At 45.6% G+C, this 27680-nt stretch overlaps 9 protein-coding genes across 9 annotated transcripts; 2 read left to right on the top strand and 7 right to left on the bottom strand.

Moving 5' to 3' along the window:
* Positions 1-182: 182 nt before the first annotated feature.
* On the bottom strand, positions 183-1052 carry DFL_006372 (uncharacterized protein; the record flags this gene model as incomplete). Its single annotated transcript, XM_067635782.1, has 1 exon — positions 183-1052. One exon carries the CDS (start codon positions 1050-1052, stop codon positions 183-185), a length of 870 nt encoding a protein of 289 aa, XP_067490177.1.
* A 651-nt stretch (positions 1053-1703) lies between these two features.
* DFL_006371 (uncharacterized protein) lies at positions 1704-2401 on the bottom strand (the record flags this gene model as incomplete). Its single annotated transcript, XM_067635781.1, has 2 exons — positions 1704-2177; positions 2273-2401. 2 exons carry the CDS (start codon positions 2399-2401, stop codon positions 1704-1706), a joined length of 603 nt encoding a protein of 200 aa, XP_067490176.1.
* A 3820-nt stretch (positions 2402-6221) lies between these two features.
* DFL_006370 (uncharacterized protein) lies at positions 6222-7376 on the bottom strand (the record flags this gene model as incomplete). The annotated part of the gene is made up of 1 exon (XM_067635780.1): positions 6222-7376. One exon carries the CDS (start codon positions 7374-7376, stop codon positions 6222-6224), a length of 1155 nt encoding a protein of 384 aa, XP_067490175.1.
* Positions 7377-8116: 740 nt separating this feature from the next.
* On the top strand, positions 8117-10089 carry DFL_006369 (uncharacterized protein; the record flags this gene model as incomplete). The annotated part of the gene is made up of 3 exons (XM_067635778.1): positions 8117-8347; positions 8413-8772; positions 8836-10089. The coding sequence occupies 3 exons, from the start codon at positions 8117-8119 to the stop codon at positions 10087-10089; spliced, it is 1845 nt and encodes a 614-aa protein (XP_067490174.1).
* A 248-nt stretch (positions 10090-10337) lies between these two features.
* DFL_006368 (uncharacterized protein) lies at positions 10338-12081 on the bottom strand (the record flags this gene model as incomplete). Its single annotated transcript, XM_067635777.1, has 3 exons — positions 10338-11082; positions 11137-11905; positions 11976-12081. The coding sequence occupies 3 exons, from the start codon at positions 12079-12081 to the stop codon at positions 10338-10340; spliced, it is 1620 nt and encodes a 539-aa protein (XP_067490173.1).
* Positions 12082-14056: 1975 nt separating this feature from the next.
* On the top strand, positions 14057-14734 carry DFL_006367 (uncharacterized protein; the record flags this gene model as incomplete). Its single annotated transcript, XM_067635776.1, has 1 exon — positions 14057-14734. The coding sequence occupies one exon, from the start codon at positions 14057-14059 to the stop codon at positions 14732-14734; it is 678 nt and encodes a 225-aa protein (XP_067490172.1).
* A 4630-nt stretch (positions 14735-19364) lies between these two features.
* DFL_006366 (uncharacterized protein) lies at positions 19365-19829 on the bottom strand (the record flags this gene model as incomplete). The annotated part of the gene is made up of 1 exon (XM_067635775.1): positions 19365-19829. One exon carries the CDS (start codon positions 19827-19829, stop codon positions 19365-19367), a length of 465 nt encoding a protein of 154 aa, XP_067490171.1.
* Positions 19830-20623: 794 nt separating this feature from the next.
* Positions 20624-21301, bottom strand: DFL_006365 (uncharacterized protein; the record flags this gene model as incomplete). Its single annotated transcript, XM_067635774.1, has 1 exon — positions 20624-21301. One exon carries the CDS (start codon positions 21299-21301, stop codon positions 20624-20626), a length of 678 nt encoding a protein of 225 aa, XP_067490170.1.
* A 1587-nt stretch (positions 21302-22888) lies between these two features.
* DFL_006364 (uncharacterized protein) lies at positions 22889-26984 on the bottom strand (the record flags this gene model as incomplete). Its single annotated transcript, XM_067635773.1, has 5 exons — positions 22889-22969; positions 23031-23465; positions 23527-23960; positions 24014-24356; positions 24411-26984. The coding sequence occupies 5 exons, from the start codon at positions 26982-26984 to the stop codon at positions 22889-22891; spliced, it is 3867 nt and encodes a 1288-aa protein (XP_067490169.1).
* Between the last annotated feature and the right edge of the window lie 696 nt (positions 26985-27680).

The following is a 27680-nucleotide window of genomic DNA, read 5'->3' as shown; positions in this document are numbered from 1 at the left end:
GTTAATGCGGACGTTCTTGTGGAGCAACAAGGCGAACTCGATTATTCCGGGGCCCCATCGAACGCCTGGATGTATTAACGAGCCAGTAGTTCGAGTTTGGTTATGGATGTGACGCCATACATCTACGTTTTGCATATGAGCATGAAAAGAAGAAACAAAACGGCATACGTTACATTAAGCTACTATGTCTTCGCCACCCAAGATTCCATATCATCCGTCTCCAAATGATCCCCGTTCTCAACTAACTCCTTAACCGCCGGAAGTTTAAACAACTTATTAAAATGATCTTCATTACTAGACCCACCATAACCCCAAAACTCCAACCTCCTCAACCCCAGCAAGACTTTATCCTTCAACATCTCATCTTTCGCAAGCGCATCAACCCCATACTCAAAATCAAAGATACTCCCCTTCGCATAAAACCTCCACAAGCAAAGCCTTTCCACCCGTACCGACAAAGAAACCAAAGCCAACGCCATTCCCTGCATTAATGCGTTCTCATATCCAACACGTTCCGACCAACTCGGTATCGCCAGCCAATAAGTATTATCATTCAAAGACTCAAGTTCATCCTCCGTAAACTCTTTGAACTCATCAACATCAAGTCCCACTGCTCTAAAAACCTTTCTACCAAATTCATCCATCTTATCAGTATCCCATTTCATATCTAATTTCCTCTTCAACTCAGGGTTATCGTCTAAAAATGTTTCGCGGGGGGAATACGGGTCTACTATCGAATCGCAGAAGTATAGTGGACATTGAATCGATAATGTTCGGATCAACCCCCGGAGTTCAGGATTTTCGATTAATGTTCGGAGGAGATGGGTCATGTTAGTGTGATAGTCCAGGACTATGGTGGTATATAGATGAGGTCGGGCGATCGCGGATAGGTGTTTACAGGCGAGCATGAGATTGCAAAGGTCGTTTTGATGGGAACTAAGCCGCCAGTCCTTGTGGAATTGGAATTCGCCTTCGGTGTTGAACTCGGGGGTTAAATGGCGAATCGTTTCGTTCAGGATCTCGTTGGGGAGTGTGAGGAGCTGGGGGGGCATGGCTTTATAACGGATGATTTGTGTAACGTCGGTCAACGACGTTTTGTATACCTTCTCTCGCAGCAGCGTTTCTTCCACCTCCGGATTGTAGAATGTTCGACTGATTGGTCGTGAACACTTGGATGACGAGTACTACCTAAGGCGCCTATCAAAAAGTGCAACGAAGGGTTATAACGCTAACCCGTGGCGCCCGCCAAGAGTCCGCGATCCTAGGTAAAATGGAACGAGATCTATAGAGGCAACACTTCACAAAACTACACACATAAGTATAATACGTGCACTAGTCTGGAGCTTTATTCGGTTCCTAATTACACGCCATTTGGTTTACATTGTCCCATCAAAATTTAGAATTATAATTTATTAGTATTAATATCTGGCCATACTTATGCAGAATAAGATGAAACAGAGAAAAGTCCACACCAAAGGCAGCCTCATTAAAACCCTAGTGGGGAAAAGAGCGCCGCTTGCAAAAGAGGAGGAGTAAGGCAAATACACAAAAAGGTCAAAAGCAGCATATATAACACCAGATTTTCCAACTTAAAACTCCTTAGAAATCATCCCCGGTAGCTATATCATCAAAACTCCCAGAAACATAAGCTAGGCTCACTTGAAACCTGACAGGCCAATCGAACGCTCGACAACCCAGATATTCTAGACAGGAATATCGAGTGGCTGTAGGAGAAGTGCTCTAAGATCCTGCTCGCCCTTCTTAAGCATCTCCTCGCTAAGAACTCCCTTGATAGCAGCCCAAATCCTATCATTGAAGTCATACTGCGCGCGTTCGGAAGTCGTCTTGATCTTAACGCTTTCAAGTGAACTCTTGCGATCAATGAATTTATACGCATCCCTCGAAATCGTGAAAGCAAGAGTCCGGATCGTAGCTTGAATCGCCTCAGTCTCCGGAATATAAGTAAAAACAGTAATCATAGCCCAGTACTGCTGCGACTCATAGGATGTCTTTTCTTTAACTCGCAAGTTCTCAACTAGGCGCTGTAGAATCTTTTCGAATTCTAAGACGGCATTTAATGGTATAGCGACGCCCTCGAGGGCTCCGTGAAGAAGATCTTGATGTAATCCGACATATCCGACATTTGCCACATCGAGCAACTTTTCATAGATCTCAGACTAGGTACTTGCAACACAGGTTGATTTAGTCTTAAGGATAAAGTCCATGACTTTGGCGCGGTAGTTTTGGATGCTGATGTCGTTCTTCAACACACTAGAATTGATCTTTGCTTGAACTGTGTTTGAGGCGGAGCTGGTGAGCCAACACTAGTAATCCCAGATATCCTTTCGGATTCTTTCAAGCGTCTGTTGAGTGTCTGGAGAAAGCTGACCGGGTTTGACATTTGCGAAAAAGATCGTTTGCGCGGCCAACTGGTCGTCTATCTTGGGTTGGGTATGATCGATAGGAAGATGGTCGCCCGGTCAAGTTTTACCAGCTTCTGCCACTCCGAAAGCTTCGGGTAGGACTGTCAACTCCTAGATCTTCTCTTCGACGGGGATGCTGAGTGGTGTTAAAGGTCGAGGAAGGAATTATTCTGGGGATACTGGGGAGGGCGCCGGTGTGTTTATTTGAGTAATCACAAATTCAGGAATATGAATGCTTGGAAGATTCTGTGAACCGTAGTCGCCATTTAATTCGTCAACGGTTGAATTGCGTGTCTCCTTAAGTTCTAGAGTTTGGAGAAAGTCTGGGAAGGAGTTTCCAGATTTTCTAATTACGGATACGTGATTGATAGGCCCCCGACGATATGAACACTAATAGATGCGCCAGTATCCCGTTGGATTACAGGGCTACCAGAGGTTCCTAAAACAGACTCAGAATCAACGAAGCTATTAAGTGAAAGGTAAGCAGGAATGGCTCTTACCACCAGCAGGATCAGGCGAATATGAAAGCGTCATATTATCCCTCGCAAGATCATAATCAACAGTTTGGCAGTCCTCATATATACTTTCCCAATTCAAGGTCTGCCGGATACCCACGATTCCAAGGACCTCATTACATCTCCTAGGAATTTCCGAATACTCAAGCGGTTGGACATTATCAAATGACGCATTCAACTTAATAAAAGCGACATCATGCTGATCACAAGATCCCTTCAGATGCTCCGTCGGAAGAGTAATATATTTTTGTATCGGAGTTCCGAAGTACTGTTGCTAACGCTCTCCTTGACAGAGTACCTGATATAAACTTTGACTTCAACGAGATGGCCCAGGTGTACAGTCTCGGAATTTCAATTTAGCGAGGATCTAATGTATAAAACACTTTCATTCAGAACGCCCACCAGACGCATAGTCCGCTTCATCCACTCTAACACGCTGATATCCTTCAATAACCGCCTCACCATAACTGCGACGATAAAGAAGAGGATGAATAGTGGACTCTTCGACAAATCCGGTTTCATTAAATTCAGGTACGGATAGGTTCCAAGCGGCAGCGGAAGTTGGATCGCAATATTCAACGCTTTATTGAAAGAGTGGAGAGAATTCAATAGTTGTACGGCGGCCGCAGGATTGACCTCGGACTCATTGAAGACTCCGGTCTCTGAAACTGGCAAGGGAAGAAAATCGAGAATTTGAGGGATTGACGTTGCTATGGAGGTTAATAAATATTCTGAAAATCAGATGCTTTTGAAAGAAGGTTTTTTGAAAAGAAAATGATTAGAGAAAGTTGGTTGAGTTTAGAGAGAAAGTTCTAAGTGTGATCAAAGATATTATATCTATACTGTAACCTGCGTACTGGATTCACTGGTTGATAATAGCTCTGGAGATAAATTAGGGGCGGTCGTCGGCCTATTTATCATGTTTTCCGGGAGGTAAGCCTGAAGAAAAGTAGACATGAAGTCTACTGCCCTCTGTGATAGAATTGATGCCCAGAAGCAGTTATCTCCAATCAAAGTCCCCCAATCGGGCCCCTGCAAGTAACACAATTACCGTTAAGCTGCACTCCAGATGCCTTGAAGCCTTCGAAGCAAATTTACCACATCACGGCTGACAAGAAGAGCTGCTAAAATGAATATGGCGCACAATAGCGTCGATGCCATTCCCTCTTTGCAAATTTGCGGCTCGCTTGATTTACAGAATACGTCGGTATACTACGGTTAGCTAATCGTAATCAAGCCCTTCCCTAGGTGCGAGGCATCGCAAAACATAGTTGAACACCTAACGCCTCATTCTGCAGGTACGCTACGGCGTAAGACCCAAAGGAAAAAATTAAGCTTGGACAAAACGCAAGCTTCCCTTGTCCTACACTCGCACATAGGTGTACCATATCAATAAAAATCGGGTGAATAAATTCCGATAGTACAGATACCAGGGCCTTCTAGGATTCCATACAATTTTTAGGCAAACTATAGAAGACACCTCTCGGTATGTATGTACATATACTTGGGAAAGGGGAAAGCTTTCCACGCATAGTCGGCTGCAAGTCCGGATCGGAGTAGCCTTAGAAGAAGTGATACACATTTTGTACCTGCCTTTCCAATCAGCGATCCCAATTGGCCTTTGCCTCGCTGCGAAATCGAAATTGATGTTCGAATTTCATATCCCGCTATACTCGAGTATTTGTACATATTACCGAATATATGCGAGATCTAGGACTAATATTGAGATCTAGTCAGGTTGCAACGTTGGCTTTTTTTTCGGCCATACGGCTTGGGACGCCTACAAAAATTGACCAAAAGTATCAGATGTTTCCAGATTTTCGGAGATATATATCAAAAGTAACTGTAACTTTGAGACCCCCTAGTATAGTATCAAGATTTATAACGAAACTACAATCGTAGGAACGAAACTGTCGTAATATATTTAGAACATTCCGTAGAGATACGGAGTAATAGATCTAGAGCTCCTTTAACCCCAATTGCAATTGCACATACTCAGCATTATAAACTATACAAATTCACAGTTACAAAAAAAGGTAAATATAGTTATATGGGTCTAAATACTTGAAAGTACTAGTACTTCCTACGCGGTTTACTCTATGCAGGATAGAATGGAATCGCAATCGCAATTCAGCATGGCTGCAGGACTAGAAACCAAAGTCTAAAATGTGCTAAGGCAGCACCCCTAGGGCTATCGATATCGTTACACGAACCGGGAGCAGGGATCCTGCAGTTGCACAACGCACGCCCCAAGTCACTTCCGAAGTGCGCACCATCCAGAGCACGACATATCGGCCTGGGCTTTGATGGCTGAAAAATTTTATTCCGTCCATGAGCTCAGTTTTCAGCCCTCTTGCACTCTTCAGGGACTGATTGGTTTTGGCTCAAAATTCCAAGAGGAAGCAGAATTTTTCCGGGTATTTAGATATCTGGGTGTTAATATCGTGATATATCACCCACATGATGTTAGAATATGCAATGCCGTTCTTGCACAAAGTTATAACTTTTTTCCATACTTTTGGAGGCTTAAGCATTGCCTCAGTTTTCAATGAAATCTAGAAAGCGTTTGTGATTCATGAGCTAAAACACTTTCCGCCGCGGTGGACTGCAGTTTCTCAGATACTCGGGAACACAATCTTGGGCTGAACCACCGTACCAGTTACACAATAAATTCCCTTTTCCGAAGGTAAGGCCGTACCCTTTGGCTCGGGAATAGTAGCTAGAACCCAGGCTTAGTTCTAGCCTCAAACTAGATCCACGCGTATGCGGAGGATGGCTCACGAGTGGGTCGGTCCATGAGCCGTTTTAAGAGCTCACGGATGCGGGGTTAAAATGCCCGTGGAACTTCCCTAGCGCTGCAGCTCAAAATCTATTCCCATGTGCGAGCTGCAAAAATAGCGGCTTGACAATGTCTTATTGTTTCACTTTTCAACCACCACAACTCGGATATCGATATGTTAAATGCAATACTCAGGAGATTTCTAATCAATTGCAGTGTTTCTGAAAAGAAGTAAAGATTATCGTCACGCCATATTTGTATGTTTACGTTACGGTTCGACCGTCAGCCCGGGAACGGCATAGCTGTGTAGGAATCCTCTAGCTACCCAGGAGGCTCAGCGAAGCCATATTCGTTGTATCACAAATTGATATAGGAAAAGCAGTAATTAGGTATAAGAAGGTGGTAGGGAAGTGCTTAGTTGAAGCGAAAGGTTTCCCGCTTGACGTCATTACGGAAAACTAAAATAGAAGAAAAAATACTGAGAGGGATGACCGGCGGTCGATTCTACATCGGTTTATGCCTCAGCTCCTTCCCATTAACATAATTCGGCGCAGAATCAACGAAAATTTTCCTTCCCTTGATGTAAGCAACCAACCAACCCCAAACTTTCCACCACGAAATCTGGCCTGTGGCGTAACTTTTACCCAATGTTATGAAGATCATCTTTTTATCCGCAACCTTGTGCTCCTTGATCTGCGACTCGCAGCCAGTCAAAACAAAATCCAAGTTTTCTGCAAGGTCGATGATTTGGGCATCGGTAGATGTGACCTGCTTCGGCTCGAGATTTCCAACATCGCCGATACCCCAAACATTGGTGGTGCCCTTGACACGCATGTATGAGTCAAGCTGAACGTTTCCAGCTTCGTCAAGAAGACTCGGTGGGAGCCATCCGGTGTTAAGTTGGACACCGAACAATGGTAAATATAAATCCGTAGTAAGCGATTCACCGTTTGACAAAACTAATTTCGTCTGCCCGCTAGTTTCTTTAGTGGTTGTCTCAACCTTGGTTTTGTAGATGACCTCCACACCGAGTTTCTGTAAGTCGTTTCCCACAGTTTGAGAAACTGAAGAGAGGACATCAGACGTGTGTAGAACTTTGTCCCCGGCGCATATCAATGTTATTTGTTTCTTGCTGCCGTAAGCGGCGGCAAGTTCTCCGGCCGTTTCGACACCTGTAGGTCCGCCACCGGCAATATTGATGGACCCTGCGTTTTGGATCTCTTTCTGTAGCGAATGCAGAGCGGTAACTGTATCTTCATGAGTTCCTAAGGGTTTGAAAGGTAGGTTTCCGCGAATTGTAGATCCAGTTGCGATAACAAGCTGATCATAGACAATTTCGCGGGTAGAACTGTCGTTGGCGACAACGCGAACAGAATTGTTTTCTGGCTGAAGCCTATCAGCTTTTCCAAGAATAAATTCAAAGTTCTCAGGAGGATGTCGAGAAAGGGCATCCGCGATAGGAAGGAAAAGTTGTTCGTCGGGTATTGCGCCCGGAATTACTCCTCTTACAGCCGCGAGGTTCCAATAAAAATGTGAATTTGGTGAAATGAGGATGACCTTGAGTTTCTCGGTAACTTTGGGAGCAGTGTAAATGAGGAGCTTATGGGCGGTAGGGAGGCCAGTGAAGCCTGCACCGACTATGACTACCGTTTTCACCATCGTAATCTTGATGACGCCTAGCTAGCCTCGTTGACCTGACTTGCGTTGGAGTACTTGAGAGAATGTGTTGACTCGTGTGGTATTATGAGAGGCAAGTTCGAACTCACGGAGATAGTAAAATTCAAGTATCAAAAAGGAGTAGTAGGCATCTTATAGATTAGATTCAAGTATTGAAGCCATAATTTTCCCAAGTTCGAGGTCACGTTTTCTTTTATATGCCACAGTTCTATGGGTCGGGCACAGCTCGGCCATTGCGTGGCTCTGATTGGCTAGTCGGCCGAAGCAACCACCCAAAAGGGTTCGACCGCCACTGACTAAGCTGGAGCATGTTCATACCTCAGATAGTGGGCACCATCCTCCCAAGAAAGAGTGCTTCACTACACGCTGCAATATCTACCCGCTCGGTGCAAACAGCCTGAAGACCTCGCGTTCGGAAACACAAGCCGAGGCCGACGACTGGAATCCAATTACCAAAAGCAAGAATGTCGTTCCCGTCCCTCACCCCCAATCTAAACAACGGGGAAGACGGGTTAAAGATATGGAGCTGCACAAACTGTCGCCGTCGAAAAGTACGGTGCGACAGAAAAGCTCCTTGCGTCCATTGTGCGAAAAATAATGTCGAATGCATATTTCCTATTGCGGGCCGGGTCCCGCGTCGCAACATTCGAGGGGTTCCAAAACTCCACAAGATTGCTCCAAAGCATGAGGAATTACTAAGTCGTTTGAGGAATCTGGAAGATATGGTTTCTCAGCTTGGGTCTCAAGTTGAGAATGCAGCCATTGACAATGTGTCGAATAATGAGGATGGGATTGATCCATCATCTGCTATGGAAGACGTAGTCCAGCTCGAAACTCCATCGGCTTCATCTGGAGCCCAGTCCAACACTCCCCAAGAATCCGATACAATGATTCTTGAAAATAACGGAGATTTGATAGTAGGAGATCGCTTCTGGACCATTTTTTGTGGGGAGGTAAGTTTCAAATTCATCTATAACAGTCTTCGTTTCCAAAAAAACTTAAACTAAAAAGCATTAAGGTTGAACGCATATTCGAAGCTGCTCGCGGCCCAGAACCATATTCATTCGAGATTCATAACGACTCTAACACGGAGACAGATTCCCACTCTCGAAGTCATATAAACTACTATAGCTTCCTTCTACGACAAGCTGACGCTGCCGCCAAATACGACTTGATCCACCCTCATCCGTCACAATTATTGCTCCTCTGGCAAGCATATGTCGATGATATCGATCCTTTTATTAAAGTTCTCCACGTTCCGTCCATGACAAGACTTATCCGAGGTTTGAGAGGCCAATACCATTCTCTAAAACCAACTACGGAAGCTCTGATATTCGCTATATGCTTAGCTGCTGTCTCTGTATCGACTGAAGAAGATGTATGTTGGCTGCACCAGAGTCCTTGAAGAACTGCATCTTCGTTCTCACTAACACTCATCTAGATTTGTCAGCACTTTAATACTAACAAGCAAGAACTTCTCTCCCGTTATCAGTTATGCGCAGAACAGACATTCGAGAAAATAGGAATACTCACAAGCGACAGTATAGAATCAGTTCAAGCACTTGGCATATACACTTACACTCTACGAGCAAACGAGGAACAAAAGCTTGTCTGGACCTTAAGTGGCATCTTAATCAGGAAAGCTTTACGTTTAAATCTCCATAACGATACGAAAACCTCAACAGGCATCACCGCTTTAGAGAAAGAATGCAAACGGAGGCTATGGTGGCATATCTGTTTAACCGATTCAACTTCGAATTCTGGGATCGCCGGCGTCTCTAAGTTCCTAGTATCGGACGATATGTTCGACACGCCGATGCCTTCAAATATCGACGACGCAAATATCAGTAACAGTAGTTTCGATATACCGAATTTAGAACCAAGACGGACGGACCTAACGATTTTCCTAATAAGATGTGAGGTCTGGCGCCTTTCCCGTCGTCTGCAAACTCTCGTAGCTGCTCGGAAAACCCCCCAAGGAATGTCCCAAGAAGATCCAGTCGATTTTTTCGAGAACGCTCGAATCCAAATTACAGAAAATCGTTTAAAACACCTTAATTCAGACATACCAATCGACTGTTTCATGAATACAATGACACATCTATTCTTCTCAAAGGTCGAATTACGTCTTCTAGAAAACTATTCTTCGTATAACGAGGGAACTTCACTAAATCTTTTGCCCCCAGCGCAAGATAAAATTTTCACACTAGCCCTCTCGATCCTAAATCATACATACTCACTTCAGCACGAATCAGCATGGAAACCCTGGCGTTGGCATATCCGGGACCAGACTCCACCATACCACGCCCTTTCCATCGTCTTGAATACAATTTGTCGTCAACAATGGGATTCTAAGTTTGAACAGGCCTTATCTTCTGCTATCAGATCAGTTACCACAATACCGGAAAGAATCCCTCAACATAATCACTTTACAAAATTGTTAACCACTGCTCAGTTTCGCACGGTGGGCCACGTTGTTCCAACGAGTACAGGCATGGAGGTATCAAACCAATCAAATCCGACTTTATCTACTTCAGTGCCTACGCATGATGAGACTGCACCAATATATACAGATGACTTTGACTTCACCATTTTCGGCGACATTAGGACGTCAACGTCTGCAAACCTTGAAACTTGGGACGATATCGCTCATATTTTCGAACCGTGGGACTTTGTAGATATCGGAGGGATTTGATCATTTTATGAAATTAGTTAGATATAGAAAAAAGAAGTAAAGAACATATGATACAACAATTAAGAATTACAAACTAAGATTAGATACATACAATAATGAATGAAGATTTTTTTTTTTTTTTTTTTTAAAAAAAAAAAAGGTAAACCATGATGCCAAAGTCGCCGGTATGCCATAATCCCAACACCCGCTGTTAACTTGCCCACAAAACAAACAAAAATGACGAGGAAACACAAAATCTAAGACGACGCTTACTGTGATGGTTGCTCTTGATCGCAACTATCTAAGAACTTAATAAAGTCTTCAGAAAATTCATACCATCTATTAATACCTCCATCTCTAGCCATGGCGGCGCCTTGCCTCGCAGAAGCCCATCCTTCAGCAGACATTTTCTTTGACAGCTCCTTCGCGCTCCAAATGCCCTCAGCCAGCTCGCCATCACTATCACTTGACCTGGGGCGTTGGTAGGGCCTATACATTGGTAATAACCAGTCCCATATCCTGGGGCCCATAATTTGTTTAAAGTTGCGTTTGAATCCAATGCGCCACGGGTGTAGCCCGGATGGTGTGAGATATATTTTGTAATACCTCCTAGGTGTCGCAAGTGGTCGCCCTTGCTCTTCCTTGGGCTGTAGGGTAGGCGAGGTTGGGGCGAGAACAGGCGAGGTTACTGCCGTAGTCGGCGATCGAACTGGAGACGCCATTCGTCTTGGCGTAGACAAAGGTAATAATAGCCGCCGTTGAAAGCCAGAATCTTCATCTCTCGTTGAATCTTCTCTTTGCCAAAATGGCCTCTGCTGAGGCGCTCGAGTTGTTGTTCTTGTGTTTAGAGTCGTTGTTCTTCTACTAGGTTCTAGATCCTGATTAGGATCGAGTCTTGCAACAAAATACCGTTTCGTCTTTCTATCGAAGTTTTCGATGGTGGTGCTCCCCCAGTAAATCATCTGTATATTGGTTATGAACATTCCAACAATGAACAGGCCAAAGAAGCCTCCCCTGAAAACTATATTAGCTAAGTTCGTTTTGAAAGCGGCTGGGCGCTCGACTTACATTGCGATAACTGCAACCCAATGGCCATCGTTCTGTTGAAATCCGTACCGACTGACTTTCTCTTGGAAGAATATTGCCATACAGATAACGGCATACACACAGTACAGGCTCCCGTAGCCGACGAACTGAAAAAAGAACTTATAGGAAGTCAGGCCGACCACACCCCCAACCCATGGACAGAAGTGATCGAAATTCTCGACGCACCGCCCAACTTCCGAGCAGTGGTGAGTCCTATCCGGCTTGTAATTACCGCATCGTCCGCACCACCTGACTTCGCCATTTGCGTCGGAAAGGAAAATGTCCCTGAGAAAAACTTGAGTGAGGGGCTGTCGGAGGGGCGTTGATGGTTGGTCTGCCGGGCGAGATGAAAGGGCTTGAAATCCTATATTCGGAGGGGCATTTCCATTCTCCAATGGACCAGTCCGAGGCGATCCAGCAGGTTTGCTATTCGAACTAACACTCGGAGGGGTACCGCCCTTCTCGTTTGTACTACCCGAGGATACAGGAACCGTCCATGCCTCTTTTCCTTCGCCACTTGTGCCATATGCGCCAGGACCAAGAGGGGTAAAACCAGGGTTCGTCAGGACCGTGAAGACTAGTCGGAAGTAAGCCGAACCCATGAAGATTAAAAATATTAGATAGCCGACTATTAGCCCAATTGCTGTAGCAGTTCGTGGCGCAGTCGTACTCGATTTTTCGACAATAACAGGGATATTTGTAGTATTAGGAAGAGTAGTATCTATCGGTGGAGGATGTAGAAGGTATTTTACTATTATAAAACACCAGAGATTAGTTATTGCGCGAAAATAAACTAGATCGAATATTCAAGGCACACTTACTGCATAGACGAACGACAAAAACGTAAGTAGCATAGCCAGCCATTCCAGTCAGCATCAGAGGCATACATCTGGCTGTCCAGACGTTGGCTTTCCGTCTGTCGCACATCGTTGTATGCTAGCGCGACCAGCGTCTTCGTCAAACGTGTCGTAAAGTCGTAGGTTGCGAGAAGCCAGCAGGACGAGAGTTGAAATGGTTTTGGTCGTGCGATGTAAGAAAAGCATGATGATATAGAATGGGATATTTTTCCGCCAATCTCCGGCTTTCTGGCGTCGGGCGTGTGGTAATTAGGTCATCGCGCTTTAGGCTAACGTTAACCAGGAGGCGGTGCAAGGACACTGATTTCGAAAGGTTCGTGATTTTTCTACAAAATATTCAGCGACTAAATTCAAGATACACCCGAATGTACATAGCACACTTGCATGATATCTGCGATGTCGAAAAGGGTAAGGTTGTCGCAAGATGGAATTGAGTGATGATATCCAGAATGCAGGGGATATCACAAAGGGGTAAGTACAGGCTTCAGCCGAAGAAGCCGGTGGCCGAGATATCTTGGCGTTATCACGTGAACGTTGTAATTCAGTTTGTCAACACAACGTGACTTCGCCTTTCGGATTGATTCTACCGGCTACCGGTCTCGCGCCGACATCAGTGATACTCGGATCCTGTGAGGCCTCGAGACGTGAATCTAGGCAAGTTCCGACATGGTTTAGCTTGTGACCTAAATTCCTTCGTAATCCCACCGTTTCGAAATGTAATCGTTCGGACAACTATAGACTTTTTTCCATGACGCGGCCTCATCTAGGTCGGAAAACAACGTCAAAAAAATAAATTATATATATCTTCTATCGACTCTCGTAGCCCGGAACGGCAAGCCGGAAAAGTTTAGAGCTACTATTGAGGATTAAGCTCAGGTTAACTGTGGCCGCATGTTGGCGCAATACCAAATTTGTAGCCTTTTCATGTGGTCTCGTGACAACAATGGAGCCATATGTACACCACGAGGCTGCAAAACTCGACGCGTCAAGCTATTCACATGGAAAGAGCGAAAAAATAAAATGAAAAAGGCCTTCATATACATTCTTTCACCTGTCAAGGATTTGCAAGCAGGCCTCGGCATCAGGCAAGGGAGTTCGCGAATGAATTCCGAGACATCCTTTTGATGGAACTATCCTTTCTACAGCTAAATCACGAGTCCTAAATCATCAATTCCGCCCCGAATTTTTCTGAGACAAGACAGCTGGCAGTAAGCCTCAGGCCGGTATGCTAGAGCGGTGGTTCGCCTGAGGAGGTTAACTAGTAACTTTATCCAACAAATTTATCCTGTCACGTCGACATCGGAGATAGCGCGTCGCCCCGAATCTATAGTAATCCAAGTCCGATACAGCCACGCAAACGCTAATAATTAGTTACTAACCGTTTTTAATATCCTGCTTGATTTTTGCGTACTCTGATAGATAAACATAAATTTGTTAGGACTAGGTAGTCCGCGAGGCTGCAATTTCCGAATGAGTTGTAGTCGAAAGCGAATTTGCGACTCACAAAAACCTTGCATATCATGACTGAAAACGTAGTGATTAGCCATGGATTTCTTTTTAAAATGACTGTTCTCATGCAAGTTTTAGTTTTTTGTTACTATACAAGGTTGTTGTTAAAGACCAATAGAAGATTAACCTTGATAGCGGCGGGTCCGGATAGCAGCTTCGATCAGGGTATCATCCCGCGGCTGTAGCATTTGCGCGCTTGAAGCTCCGCCTTATCTCTTAAAGAAATGAATTCATGAAGGATTTGCGATATCATTCATATTCCATGCCCCCACCGGCGCGGCACGTTAAAGTAGAAGATTCTATCCCGGTACGTATAGTTAATGTTTCGCCCCAGGCCCACTTGTTTCCAACCAGCATATTCCTTTTATAAAAAAAGAAATCTATACAGTAAATAATATTTATATAAGGCCCGTTATAATTACAGGCCCCTCAAATATATTCTCTCATTACCTCATCAGCAACTTACAGAATTCTCATAGCAAGCTTAAACTCCCTTTCCTCAATCTTCAAACTTCTCCATCCACTACCATTGATATATGCACCACAATCAAATTCCTGAATTTGGGCGACCTGAGTTCACATACCCCCTAGACAGCTCCGAGAATCAGCACAAAGTGGCAGATAAACGTTTCAAACAGCTCGGAGGTCTAGAAAGAAGACCTAGTCCTATTACTCTCGCCACAGACTCCAGAACCCCATCCCCCCTAATGTCGTATTACAACTCTTCTGCGCAGGGCCAAGGTGGCTATAACGGCCAAAGGCAGCCACAGGCGTATGCCCCAGAACCATCAAATCGTCAGGGGTGCCAGGGCGGCTACAACAACCAATATGCTGCGGAGGAATATCAGGGTGACTACAATAATAAATACGCCCTGCAGCAGCAGGACAACCATAGTCATCAGCGTGGGTCGCAGCATCACGGCGAATACAACCACCACCATGGTTCACAGCAAGGTTTCCAACCCGGTTCCTCTGTAGAACCAGCTGGACCGACATCCCATGCTTCAGATCACCAACAGTCCCGTCGCCACAGAAAGAACAATGGCTCTAAGAATGGCGTCCGGATGATCTTGGAAAGTTTCTGGGAGTGCCACATATGTGAAACCGCGTATAACTTCGCCATCCACAACGTGTGCACAACGCCAGACTGCTATGGGCACACACCTTGCCAAAGGTGCACCCAATGGACCCAAGAGGTTCCCTACGATATGTAACAGACTACTACCTGCGATCGGTATATATAACTTTACCGTAAAAGGCAGTTGCTTCTCCACAATTCAAAGCAATTTCCAATCCCTTTTGGGTAGTTCCTTTATTCTCAGCACTTGGCGAAGGCTATAATTTTGGGGGGCATAGAATGGTATACATGAGACGGCGTTTCTTTTCTTACTTCTTCCTCCTTTCTTTTCGGAGTTAGCTTGCTACTTCAAATTTTATTTTTTTTCAGGTTCCTTTTTGATGATAAACGGCGGCCACGAAATCTACGACGATAGAAAAAAAAAAAAAATGAGTTAGAGGTTCTAGAAAATCCGATGCGGCCTAGTCGTCTGGAGAGAGATAGCAGGATACCGTTACTAGCTACTCTTCTCCTCATTATCGGGTTCTCCAAAAGATATCTTCCGACTTCCCGGCGTTTGGGCGTTCATTGAATCTTTTGTTCTTTTCTTCTTTGTTCCCTGTTTGCATTTGGTGGAGTCTAGATTGGTAGTGCATTTGTCAGGAGCTTTTGGTGTTGTTTTGTTGTATTTCCCTTTTTAGCGGCATTTTTGGTGAATTCGCTCTTCCCTTTTCGCCAGCAATTGCTTTACAGTTTAGATATCGCTCTGCATTAGTTATAGCGTTTCTTCTTTTCTCTCTAAGTTTAAAAAAAAAAAAAAAAAAAATCCAAACTATTTTCACTCTTTAACTCTTGAATCCTTACTCCAGCCTCTCCTCCAACGTAACGTAATCAGAAACCGAATGGATATCTCTCGTAGTCGGCTACCCCAGCGCATAAGTTTACAATCAGGATACATGCTGCCAACACAATTCCAATTTTATTGATCCTGAAATCTGCCAAACTTCAAATTACATCAGGATCTTTCTTGCTATAGATCGGGATAGTGGGGCAGAGTTTTCCTGTCTGCAATGATCGCATTGCTTTATCCTCCCCCCTAAAAGCATCATAACAGGTATTTTCTCGGATCAAGGTAGTCTAGATAGTTTGAAGATTTAATCCTTCACTCTTCCTCACGCTTGAACTTAACCTAACAAAGCTAAGCTTGCGGTACATAGCATCTGCTTAGTACTTTTGTCCCACAGGAACTTATCCCAGCGTTGCTATCATTTAATTACAATGCCTGAGCAAAACCCCTTTCTTTTCGTATGATATCATAGTCCTATATCACATGTAATGTTTCAAGATTTCGCATCGTTTTTTTAATATGTTCCATGTCTTGCGAGGTGGAATATTGCGGTCGCGAAAATTCAAAATTCTCACAAATCTGAGACTACAGAGTATGCACAAGCAACGTTTTAGCCCTATCTCCCACCTGCCCCACAGATGCATATGCGAACGCAGGGAACTAGGTTGTCGTTGGATGAAATTTAACCTTACGGCAAATTAGCGCTGCTTGCTTTTTAGATTTTCGAATTCCTAGAATTTTGTTTTATAAACGCACGCCTAGCTGTCTGCCGTTCGTTTCGTTTGGGTACCCAATCTAGGACCCGAATTTTCAAAATTCTGCCTGAAATTCCTGACAATCACGCCCACGAATTCACAAAGACGGCGAGGGCCACACAACAGAACCACGGTGCACCGCCACATATATATTGTCTCCACAATTTGCCTTTGCACTTTTGATGCCTGAATACAACAAACAATTATTATTTGTTTTAAAACCAATTCCCGGGTTTAAGGGTGTGGCTGAATGCACGGTGCCTGCGCAGCACTGCGTTCCACAATAAATTCTTCGTTTCTCCATCTTTCGTACATTTTGTTAGTTTGTTTGGCGACAGCCTGTCCTCGATGATATGAATTCTCGAAGGTGCTTTCTTCCGATGGGATGCATCCTGCGGTGGGGTGGGGTGCATGGTGGGCTTGCTCTGCGCTTATGGCACCGAAACTAGCCACAGGCGTGCAGGGCGTAGCTAATAGCTGCAGAAGCACCTTTCCCACGACTACAAAGCCAATAGTAATCAATCTGTGACCAAATTCCAAAGGTTTCGAAGGCGACACGCCCCAAATAACTGCTTTCTCTCTCACACGAACATGAATCACAACCACTCTAAAACGTCATTAACCTGAAGCGTAGGATATCATCGTTGCTACAGACTATAGCGGGCTTGTCGGTTTTGCGGTATGAAACCAATCCCACGAAATTAACCTTCGATGCAAGGATCCAAGCGTCAGCTTAATATCCCATCGGTTTCGTTCTAGTATATCGGCGCAGTAATTAACACTAAAAATCAAGCCGCAGTCGTCTATAATCTGCTTGGTACACCTGTCTGCACGATTCTCTAAGAAAGCTTCGTTCTCGTGATTGCTATCAAATGTATCGCAGCAGCTAGATACTCTAGAATTTACCTTGAACTAAGACAAATATACTTCAAGCATCGTCTTGGCAAGTTTGGAATCGATTTCCTTTCCGAGAGATTCATCTTATGTCTCTATGTCTACGTATATACGTTTATACATAGTACAGGATGTCATGAATAGTTTCGGGTCCGGTCGGGTATTGCAGGAGGAGTCAAATGAATCAATCTTCAGAGGGTTGAGTCAAAGGGGTGTACCCCGGCGGTTGGCCGAAAAATTCTTTGTCATGCTGAATCTATCAGCCCGACCAGTATACATGCTGTAGTATATCTGGGAAAGGCTACTAGATTTCGTGTGCTGCACCAAACGCACCCTTGGGTTCCAAAAACATCAGTACCACACCACCAACATCGATGAAATCGACTGCAAGGGAATTCCAACGATCTGTTTGCTCTTTGTTCGGCGCCTCAACGGCACAACAGTGAATTCTAGAGGTCGTGCAAGATATCCTGTATGTCGCCGATACTTCGGCCTCAGGCGTCCGCGAGATTAATCGCGAGAATTAAGCGACATCCGACATGGTATCGAGACTGCCAAAAAAAGGATGGATCCTTTGTTGTAAATTAGACCACAACACAAGTTTGTAGTCTATAACTTATATTTCCGCTTCTTCTTCGACCAGGTCTGGGTATAGGGCAATTTCTTCATAGGAAAACATGACGCCATCGTGAGGATGTAAAATTGGGCTCAAAGTTAGCTTCAACATTGAACACCAAAAAACACTCTAGAGTGGACACGTAGTAGTGTGGGGAAGATCACAAACAAAGTGGCCGAACAAGGGTAGCTCCAGCTTAGATTAGTAGTAGGAAGAGTTTATCGTGATCGGCTCTTGCACGCTCTGAGGTGCTAACCTATTTACGCGTTACGCCAAACCTCTTCGTGCCGAATGCTGTGGGCTTGACGTAACTCCATCAACTCCCTTCGTGAGAAGCTCTCCAACCCTCCCTCCTTCCACCTCTTCACAACCCAACGACTTCTTTTCGCACAATTTTTTGAAGCCATCGTTGGATACCTCATCGATTCCTCCACCCCCCGGTGCTGCCCAACCAGCAGGCGGCATCGCACTCCATGGGCGGGCATGTACCTCCTCCACACTTTTCACAGCTTCAAACTCCTTGAACCAGTTGTAGCAGCAGAGACAAACGTTGCTTGACGTTGCTGTGAGGACAGGCACTCTCAATCCCCACTATATCCCCTTTTTTAGTTGCAGCAATAGCAAGAGCCGCCTCCGGGTGGATGCTGAACAACACCTCTTAAAAAGTTGCATAGCCATTGGCGTTGCTTCGGATGTGAGATGGTGGCAGTGCCCAGCAGAGAATGCCTTTCTACCTAGCTTCGGTTCTCCCTTCCTCTCGTTGAAGAGGTCGATGGCTGTATAGGCCTCGGCCGGCATTCGCCGTACAACAGGTAATGGTAAGTCCATCTAATCTCCCCTATTAGTTGCGTTCTTACTAAAACTAACAAAATATTACAGCCTAAAATAAAAGAACGATATAGGGCGATCCCGGTACTCGGGTGCCCTACCGCTCCCCGACTTGAGATCATTCATTACGAAACGGTGTACCCATGAGTAAGTACTGGTCTCAAAGCCAGCTGCCAGTATGCCGGCGAATGCCAGCCGAGGCCTGTATAGCCATCGACCTCTTAAACGAGCGGAAGGAAGAACCGAAGCTAGGTAGAAGTGGGTAATTACTTACGGTTTTTAGAAAAACAACTTTCCCACATTTGTCCTTTTGGAACTCTGCGAAACTCTTAACTAACAACTTATACATTGCGAGAAATCTCATCAAGTTGATGAGTTTACCCTACACAGGAATTTCCACTGCTTTCCAGGCTGCAAGTATTTACTCAGAAGGGTTGATGATGTCGACGATGGACTGCTACTCCATCGAAACATCATCGTCCCCCTGCTGGGACAACTAGGATTCCATGCTGACACGGCCCTCTCGGTTTTCCTTACCCTGCTCCGGCAAATCATCCAACGACATTCCAAACAAATGTTGTCCGAGCTTGGTTTCCGACCCTTTGTTATGAAGTTTAGACGTTGTGTCGGACTCAACAAGTCTTCTCAGGCATTCTTCAAGCCAATCAATGATATCGTCATCTTGCTCGAGAAAACCGGTGCACCTCCGGATGACTGAGGCAAAACAACGAATTTCATCATCTGACAAATCGCCAACCCTAAAGACAGGTGAAACCAGAAGGCCTGGAGCAATCGATGTAGCTGCAGTAACAGCGCCACCAGGGGTTGATCCGCCCGTCAACATTTCTTAGATTCTTCGAATCGAATCCGCGATTCTATCCCTGCACCCAACGGCGACGGTGCAGAGAAGTTTAGAGCAAGCTTCTTCTCGAACGCGTTTGTCCCTGAGATCCATTCGCGATATTGAAGCAAGAGTCTCCTGGAGGTTCCTGACGTATCGCTTGAGGGAATTCGCGGACTCTTCAAAGTCTTCTGGGGAGACATTTGGATCGTGAGCGATGATTACAACCGTCTTCTCTGCGAAGATATGAACGCTGATTGCAACTGAATCCGAAGAAGTTGTTTTGAGGAGTTCGAGATATGGTAGTACGCTGTCGAGGCTGTGCATGCGCTTAGAATGTTGTCTGTACTCTTCTGGCGCTAGGGTATAGAGGGGTTCGACGAGGGCCGCGACATGGCTAGCAACGTACAAGTCTGCGTGTGGAGCAAGCTCTGGGCAGAGCTTCCCGGATGCTGATGGATTTGTGGACATCTTTCGGAATAATAGCCGGCAGAGTATAAAGACAGGTTGAAGTTTTGATAGGACGAGGAGGATCGTGGCTGAGGTAGGGAGGGTGTTCTCGATCGTTGCTGAAAGGATAGTTTCGAGAGATGTTGAGTAAGTTTGGGACACGATTCAAGAGAGGGTTGGGGGCTGGATTGGAGGAAGCAGTTGCTGCTTCTCTTATGTTTTTTACATTCTAAAAAATCCACACTCGCGGTGGAGGCGATAGCGCAGGGGAGGATAGCACATGGGGGCAATAGGGCTGTAGGGCGATAGGAGGGGTATCGCAGGCTGTTAAGGCTTCATATCTTACGGATTTAGGGCTTTCCACATGACGGATTCATGGCTTCTTGTCGATTGCAATTATGGTATAAACGTTTTTATTGACTTAATAAGAAAGACTAAGCTATTCTAAACTATTAGTGTCTTGAGCTAATTGAGTTACCGGTGACCTTGGGTCATCGCAGTTAATCTCTTTCCACTGCATTGCCATACTTATCAACCTCTATTTCTCCACCACCTTGCACAAAGACCTCCCTCATCCAGGTCCTGATTTCCTCACTCTGGACCCTCGAAAGATCCGGATAGCCCCTCATTTCCAGAATAGGGTTCGGACCGAACATCCCTCCACTTGCTTCAAAATCGAAAGGTTGTCCGGGAACATAGAGTTGATATATCGTCAATGCGAGGGCGTATAAATCGTCCAGTTCGACGACGGGAGCATCATAGTCGTTTGTATCGTGGTATCGGTCCGGGCTCTCGTATATAGGCGTTCCCCTTCCCTACCATTCCTTCTCGTCCATATCTTCGTCCAGAGGTCGATTGCTGTCAAAGTCTATAAGTTTAACTTTCCCATTGACAATAACCATATTCGATGGCTTGATATCCCTATGGACCATCTTATATTCTTCGTGTAATCTCTTGATGAGTTGAATCATCTCGATAGCAAGCGAGTGCTCTTCGGCCATCGAGGCGTATGAGTTCTTCTCAAGTAGATAATCCAACGGTTGTCCACGCTCCAGAATCAACCCCACGCAACAAAGTTGTCCACCATCCTCATTTGTAGCGAAAACTCTGCCTATAAGGGCGACGGCACACGACCCAGCTCTCTCAATAAGGGCCCCTTCTCTTTCAAAGTTTTCCGTAGGAGATCGTGAAACATTATCATCACCTCCATATCTTGTCTCGCGAGCCAGATCTGAACCTACGACCCTGCGAAAATACTTAGGGAAAGTCCCCGGTTCTAGCTTAACGGCATAGGGCCCGAGTTTGTAAACCCGAGGCCCTGCTCCGTATCCTAGTGTCCGAGATCCCTCAATTTTGATTTGTGTTCTGATGTCACACAAGGAAATATCTCCATGTTTGGGTAAATATCTTTGTCCGAGCGTAGGAAGAGGCGAACGAACATGAGAGGCTGCTATCTCTTCTGATAGCTTCTCAGTTTTGTGATTGGACGTCATATTGATAAACTTAATATATCCGTGGAAAGTGAGGCTGTGTTATGAAGTAGGGTTGGGTCCGGGGTGGCATGAAATGGAGGGACTCGGTTGCAATTGGTAGAATGAATGTTCATATTATCGGAATTAACTCCGGGTCCGTTACGATATATCTCAGCACGCATTTACAGCGTTACAACCCACTATGCATCTAGATGTCAATTAAATAGGTAGATAGAACACTTCGATACTCTAAATATGATTTCCTTGAACGTATAATTCAAGGATTTCTAGTACGTATTGATATAGTGCTCTAAGTCTCGTCCTGATATTTATATATACTTAAATATATAGATCTACCAAGTCATGTATAAAACATGGCCTCGTTTGTAATTACAAATTACAAATTGCCTGAACCTCCTAAGAATTTACATATCTTTTAAGCGAAAATAATGGTGTGTGATTATTAGGAGCGAGCCACTTAGCTATAATTACCAGATGTATTCCATATCACTTGACATTAAAATACGTTAACATATTGATAGTTATAAATTCATGAAATTCCACCAATTGACGAGATGCTCCACAATCCGGGGGTTGCACACCTAGGCAGGTATTTTTGCAGGATGTACCAGAACTACGTCTAACCTTCTACAAATCTCAATACCGCCATAATATTCAGGGAGAAAAGAGAAGAAGGGAAAGAAATCCAGGTTTAGTTGCTCGGATTGGCGCTGAAGATGTGATAGTTAAATTGGCAGCCGCTAGCCATCAAGTAGACAGGACGCCCGCGGATACGAGATAGCCGCAGCATACGATTCAACATCGACAAAGTATACCTTTACAACCTCCCCAAATCCAATTCAAAAAGTACTAAATCTTTATTAATTAAGTATATATCATAAAGTATGTAAAGAATCGAAGAAAAAAAAAGAAAAAAGAAAAAGAAAAAGAAAAAGAAAAGAAACAAAAAACAAAAACAGTAACGACTAACTACTACAGCGCCAACTTACGCATATCACATTGTATGCCTATATAGGGGTAAAAAGCGGTATACAGTCGAAACAGAAAGAATAGTGAGCAGGGTGATGATAAAATAAAAAAGACAGACACAAACAATGACGCCAACGCTACACACAGCACAAAAAACTAATTGATAACGGTTAATAAACGCCACAGGCGGGAGAAACAAGGTGTCAAATGAAAAACGTGGACATCCTTGCATGATCGATCGGGAAAAAAAGAGGTCGATGTATGAGAACCGGTGTAGGAATTAATAGACGGGTAGGGGAAACCCTGAGAATTCAATGATGGACGGTTAAACCCGGTACACGAGGCAAGAAAAGAGATGATAGGATAGGGAAACGAAGGAAAAGCAAAAAAGGAAAATCAGTGACAAGACTAAGACATTATCGCCACTTCGCTCTCGTACGTCTTAAGGGATCATACTACCTTTCGTTCGTCATCTAGTCGTATATGGGGAAAGATTATACATTGTGGGAAGTGTTAGACAGGAAACAAACGAGCAATAAAGACAAGGGGAGAGAAGAAAGAAGAAGTGGGTTCCAAACGTGTATGTAATCAAGGGGACGGTCTGTAAGGTCAAAAGGTTTAAGCACGTCCCTGTTGCTTCCAGAAATCGAGAGAAGCGATGACGTCCTCTCCTTCATCGTCTTCGTATGCGTATAAAATCTAGAATCGGCGTGTTAGTAAACTTTGCCATAAAGGGTTTGGAGTTTTATTGGTTGCTTACCTCTCTCGAACTTTCGTGAAGCATTCGGATGTTCTTTCCTGCAATGATCGATACCATTCCTCCACTCTCCATATTCCGAATTTCGATGAAATTGGGTTCGAAAGCCAAGATGTACGGGGGTTGCAGGGCAAAGGCAGCCGGCTGACCCTCCCATTGTATACTCCAATCGGGGCGGGCTCGCCATCCATTTCGATTAACAAAGAATGAGAAGTCGCTGTAATTGAGCAAGAACTCTCCACCGTTCAATCGGTAAATTGCAATGGGCTTGACGTTCTCGCGTCGCTGCACAAAGTCTAGAGAGGTATCGGCGGGGTCTAGGAGGGTCTGCGTGTCCAAAGTTTCTAATGAGACTACTTCAAATCCCTTTGCGCACCCGACACATAACTTCGATTTGAGGAAATGTATTGAGGAAGCTTCCGAGGGAACGTAGAATTCCTAGAATGAGATGCATCAATATTAAGATGTGAGCGAATGAGCTTTGTTCGAGAGATTTTACCTTAAATAATTTCAATGCATCCTGGCCACCGGCTAAAAGTTTCCTGAAAGCAGGTTTGTTGCGCCCCTTCGCAAGAGTATCCATTGGCTCGTAGACCTTGACTGTAGCACTCATACTGCTGTTCTTGACGCAGCACACAAGAACACGGCCAAGGCAGACACCGGTCTTGAAAAAATTGACGTGACCTTGGATACGCTTGTGGCGCTTGCTAGCCATGGCTGGTTCTCCGGGTTCTGTAATCGTCTCGATTGGGAACGAATAGGCAGTCTTTTCGGAGAGAACCAACAGTATCTGGTACTCCTCAAGAACGTCAACCTGAGACACTTGAGGGATATCGATGACCTTCTTAGGAACGCCTTGTGCGGCAGAGCCGGGTCGCCTGTCGGAAACGAAAATACCCGTATCCGTACCGTAGACCAATTTCCGGCCACCATCTGATGGATTGTTAGCTAGAAAACCGAATGGAAACGTGGGAGGTACTGCTTACCCATAGGAACCAAGCAATTGACTTTGTTGGTAGCAAAGTTGAAGAAATCATCGCTCAAGACCTCCTTTGTGAAAATGTTACTACGTTCCCGTAGGGCCGTCTGCTGTGCTTCGATATGCTCCATCCACTTTCGGCGACCCACAACGGTTGCAGCAAACAGGGACAAAACATATCCTCGCTTCCCAAGATGCTGAAATGTGATAGAGTAACCACCCTTGGCATTGGAATCAGTCTTTTGCTGGTTGCCTGTCTTCGGAAGCAATGATGATGGTGGGCGTTTAATGCCTTTCTCAGGCAATACTTCGGCCATTTCGTTGATAACCAAAAGTTCGAGGGGAATGGGCTATTTAGATTAGCGAGGAGTAGAAGTATGGAGATGGACAACATGGCCACTTACCCTCTTGTAAACTTTGTATTGCTCTCTCTTGTTGACAACCTTGATCTTGACCAGGAGCACAGCATGATCAAATAAAAATGCTTGGATATCACCAGTACCGGTATCGGTAGGACTTCGCTTCAAGCTGCCCTTGAAGATGAGTTGTCTGCCTTCCTCGGTAAGTTTCAAATCGACCTTGTCAGCTGGTGCAAACTGAAGTTGTTGATCTAACTGCATGAGATTGAAGGTATTTTCCGCTCTTCCGGATTCAATGTTGACTTTGCTCAAGCATTCACGAATCATCTCGATGGCCTTGGGTAAATCTTGCTTGTCCGGGTTGTCCTCCGCTGTATTCTTCAAAACCGCCTCCAGAAGCAAAGGATATCTGGCAAGACGTGTTGTTGGCTTGGTCAAGTAACCGTTCAGCTCCAACTTTCTTGACTCCTTCATACGTTCGGTTTCTTCGACGAATCGTGCAAAGGCCTGGTTGCTTGCCTTTTCTCGCTCAAATTCGTATTTTCCGTACAATTGGTTGGCACCATATTTGATAAAAGGATCGAAATGTGGGACGTATTCCAAGAAGATGTCTCCGATGTTGTTGATCACGGCATTGTTTTGTTGTCTCTTTGTCAGAGCTTCAGCAAGCTTGGAGTTCACGCTATGAACCTCAAGCATGTTGGAGAACACAGTTCTAATGAACTTTTCTCGACGGAAATCGGGGATGGGCGACGGGGGAACAGCACTCCTCAATGGCTTCATCCAGAAATCACGCAAGTACTCCAGGTCCTTGACGAAGTCGCGTTCAGTGTAGATGACTTCGCAAATGACTTCTTGTCTCTTCTTCTCCGAGTCGGAAACACTTTCAGCGACTTCTTTGGGAACACTGTGTATCCACAACTTCTGTTCCTTTTCGTCATTGTCATGCAAGCTGGACCTGGAGGATTCTCTCTTAAGACCAGGTAACGGCTGCATGTTGAGACGAGCCTGCTGCTCCAATCGACGGGGGCAAGCGATTGAGTAGCATAGTCGGTCTCGGGTACAGGTTGGGGAGTAACATTCCGTTAGCAGTGTGAAAACACCATTGACATCCGTCTTATCTTCGTCAACAAGCCTCTCTCGGAACTGATAGACCTCGTTTCCAGAATCTCGCAATCGGTGATCGTACGTAACGTCGTGAAAGAACTTCTGTGCATCTAATGCACGCCCTAGAAGAAGAGCTAGATTCCGGTCGCTAGTTTTGATAATGTACGCGATCATATCGACGGCCTCAGCTCCGGTAAATGCTGACTTATAGGTAAGTTCGTTCTTCATTCTGTCTCCGATTTGTACCCTCTCGCGGAAGACATCGGCAACACGAGAAAGCAAGGCCGGATAGACCAGCGGCGCCCTTCGCGACATCGTGAGAATGGTCGACTGCTGGGAAACCATCGTCTGAGCTCGCGATTGGGACGGCTGACTCTGTCTAGACATCATTGCGGAATCAGGCGTTTGTGAGGTAGGAGTGTACGATGTCGGAGTGGCTGCCGGAGTGACACTAGAAGTAGTGCTAGCATAACTAGGAGTCCGGGGTTTAACACTGTTATTCGATGTGACCGAATTATGCGACATTTGAGACATCTGCGACATCTGAGAGGCGGAGGACATGTGAGACATCTGCGAATCTCTGTTTTCCGGTCGCGAGGGAAACGTGCTGCTCGAACTCCGTTGTGATAGTGCAGGCGACGATCGGTAGGCGTTGGCCGACGGTTGCTGGAATTGGTTGTCAAGCTGTGGCGGACCTCGGCCTTCAGACGCAGACGGGTTATACGGATCCTCACCAGGGTCCCGGGCTCGGAAAGGGATCACACGGCCGCTCATGGTTTGTGCCCTCGGAACATCTCTGGGCTCGGGCATAGAAGAAGTCATTGACATGGATCGTTCGTCGACCCGTTCAGGGATATGTCGCCCTTGAGCTGTTTGACGGGCCATAGGGTTCACGACCTGGTTTGGTGGAGGACGATGAGGTCCAGGAGATCCACCCCCAGGTCCATGGTGGAACGAGCTAGGAGGTGGGCCATAACCAACCAAGGACCTGGAGCGATTAGGGTCGCTATCCATAGCAGGGCCGGGATGACCTCCTAGGCCGGAAGGTGGGTAGAAGCGATTAGGAGGGGGACGATTGAAGCTCGGGGGCGGCATACGCTGTTGCTGGACGTACGGGCGTCGTTCCGGTGGAGGCTGTTGGTTGTATTGTTGAGGTTGTGGAGGTCCCTGATGATAGCCCTGCATGTGCTGTGAGGGTGGAGGTCGGCCATAGCCACCATTGGGCATTCCCTGAGGTGCATAGCCGTTAGGATGTCGCTGATGCTGTCCGGACGGCGGGTACCCATTAGGTTTCTGATGTTCGTAACCGTCATTGCCAAAATCGGGAGGCGGTGGCCGTTGCATGTTGCCCATGGTCTGGGAACGTGTCGATGGCGGCATGGGACTTTGGGAGTTCATTGTCTGCGATCTCCCGGGGGGTGGAGGTCCCCCAAAGATATTTGAGAATGCAGCATCTCGTGTAGACGGCGACGGACCGTTGTTGTAAGTTCGACCGTGCTGGGGCTCTGCCATCTTCGTCCTATTCGTTAAGCACCGACAGGTTACAGGTTAGCTTTCCAGAACCCGACTGATAAACCCCCCCTAAAAACACCGTATCGAGAGGCAAACAGACCGGCTTTCAGGACTCGGTGAGGGAAAAGACGCACACCTGGGTGGAGGGTAGGCGTTAGCGCCGGAGATTGTCGATTGTAATTGCCAATTCAGATGTTTCGCATTCGATAGTCGGCTAGATGTCCAGTTTTTGATGGAAGGTGTCGATTTTTGCCGGACAAGGACAGAAGCCTTTGGTCACAGCAGCAGCAGGGATAGTTCTAGGCGCCGACTGAAGTCGTGTATTCGATCAATCGAGAAGAGCACGATCCAGTCCGGGTGGATCCGCTGTTGGCCAGTTATGATAGTAAGGAGCAGCAAAGCGTAGGAGACACCTGGTGTCAGCGAACGAAGCTGGACCAGGAGAGAGAGACACAATTCGTGATAGATAAAAGACAATGACGGATCCAGACAACCGCCGGAGATTATTTTATTTTATTTTATTTTCCCGAGCCAGAGGTTGAAGTCGAAGCTCTTCAGGGGCCCTGTCTGTTTACTTCCAGACCGTCGGTGTTATCGTGACCGGTCGGCCCTTAGCTAGCGTAGAGTGTGTATGTATATATAGGAATAGGTACAGGCCGAGTACGTGTAACCGAGAAGCCGCAGCGGGCAAGCTTG

Source organism: Arthrobotrys flagrans (assembly GCF_004000055.1).
Source record: "Arthrobotrys flagrans strain CBS H-5679 chromosome Unknown unitig_9, whole genome shotgun sequence".
In the NCBI taxonomy this organism is placed as follows: Eukaryota; Fungi; Ascomycota; class Orbiliomycetes; order Orbiliales; family Orbiliaceae; genus Arthrobotrys; species Arthrobotrys flagrans.
Note: the sequence above shows the minus strand (reverse complement) of the source record. Positions and strands in the feature narration are given on the sequence as shown.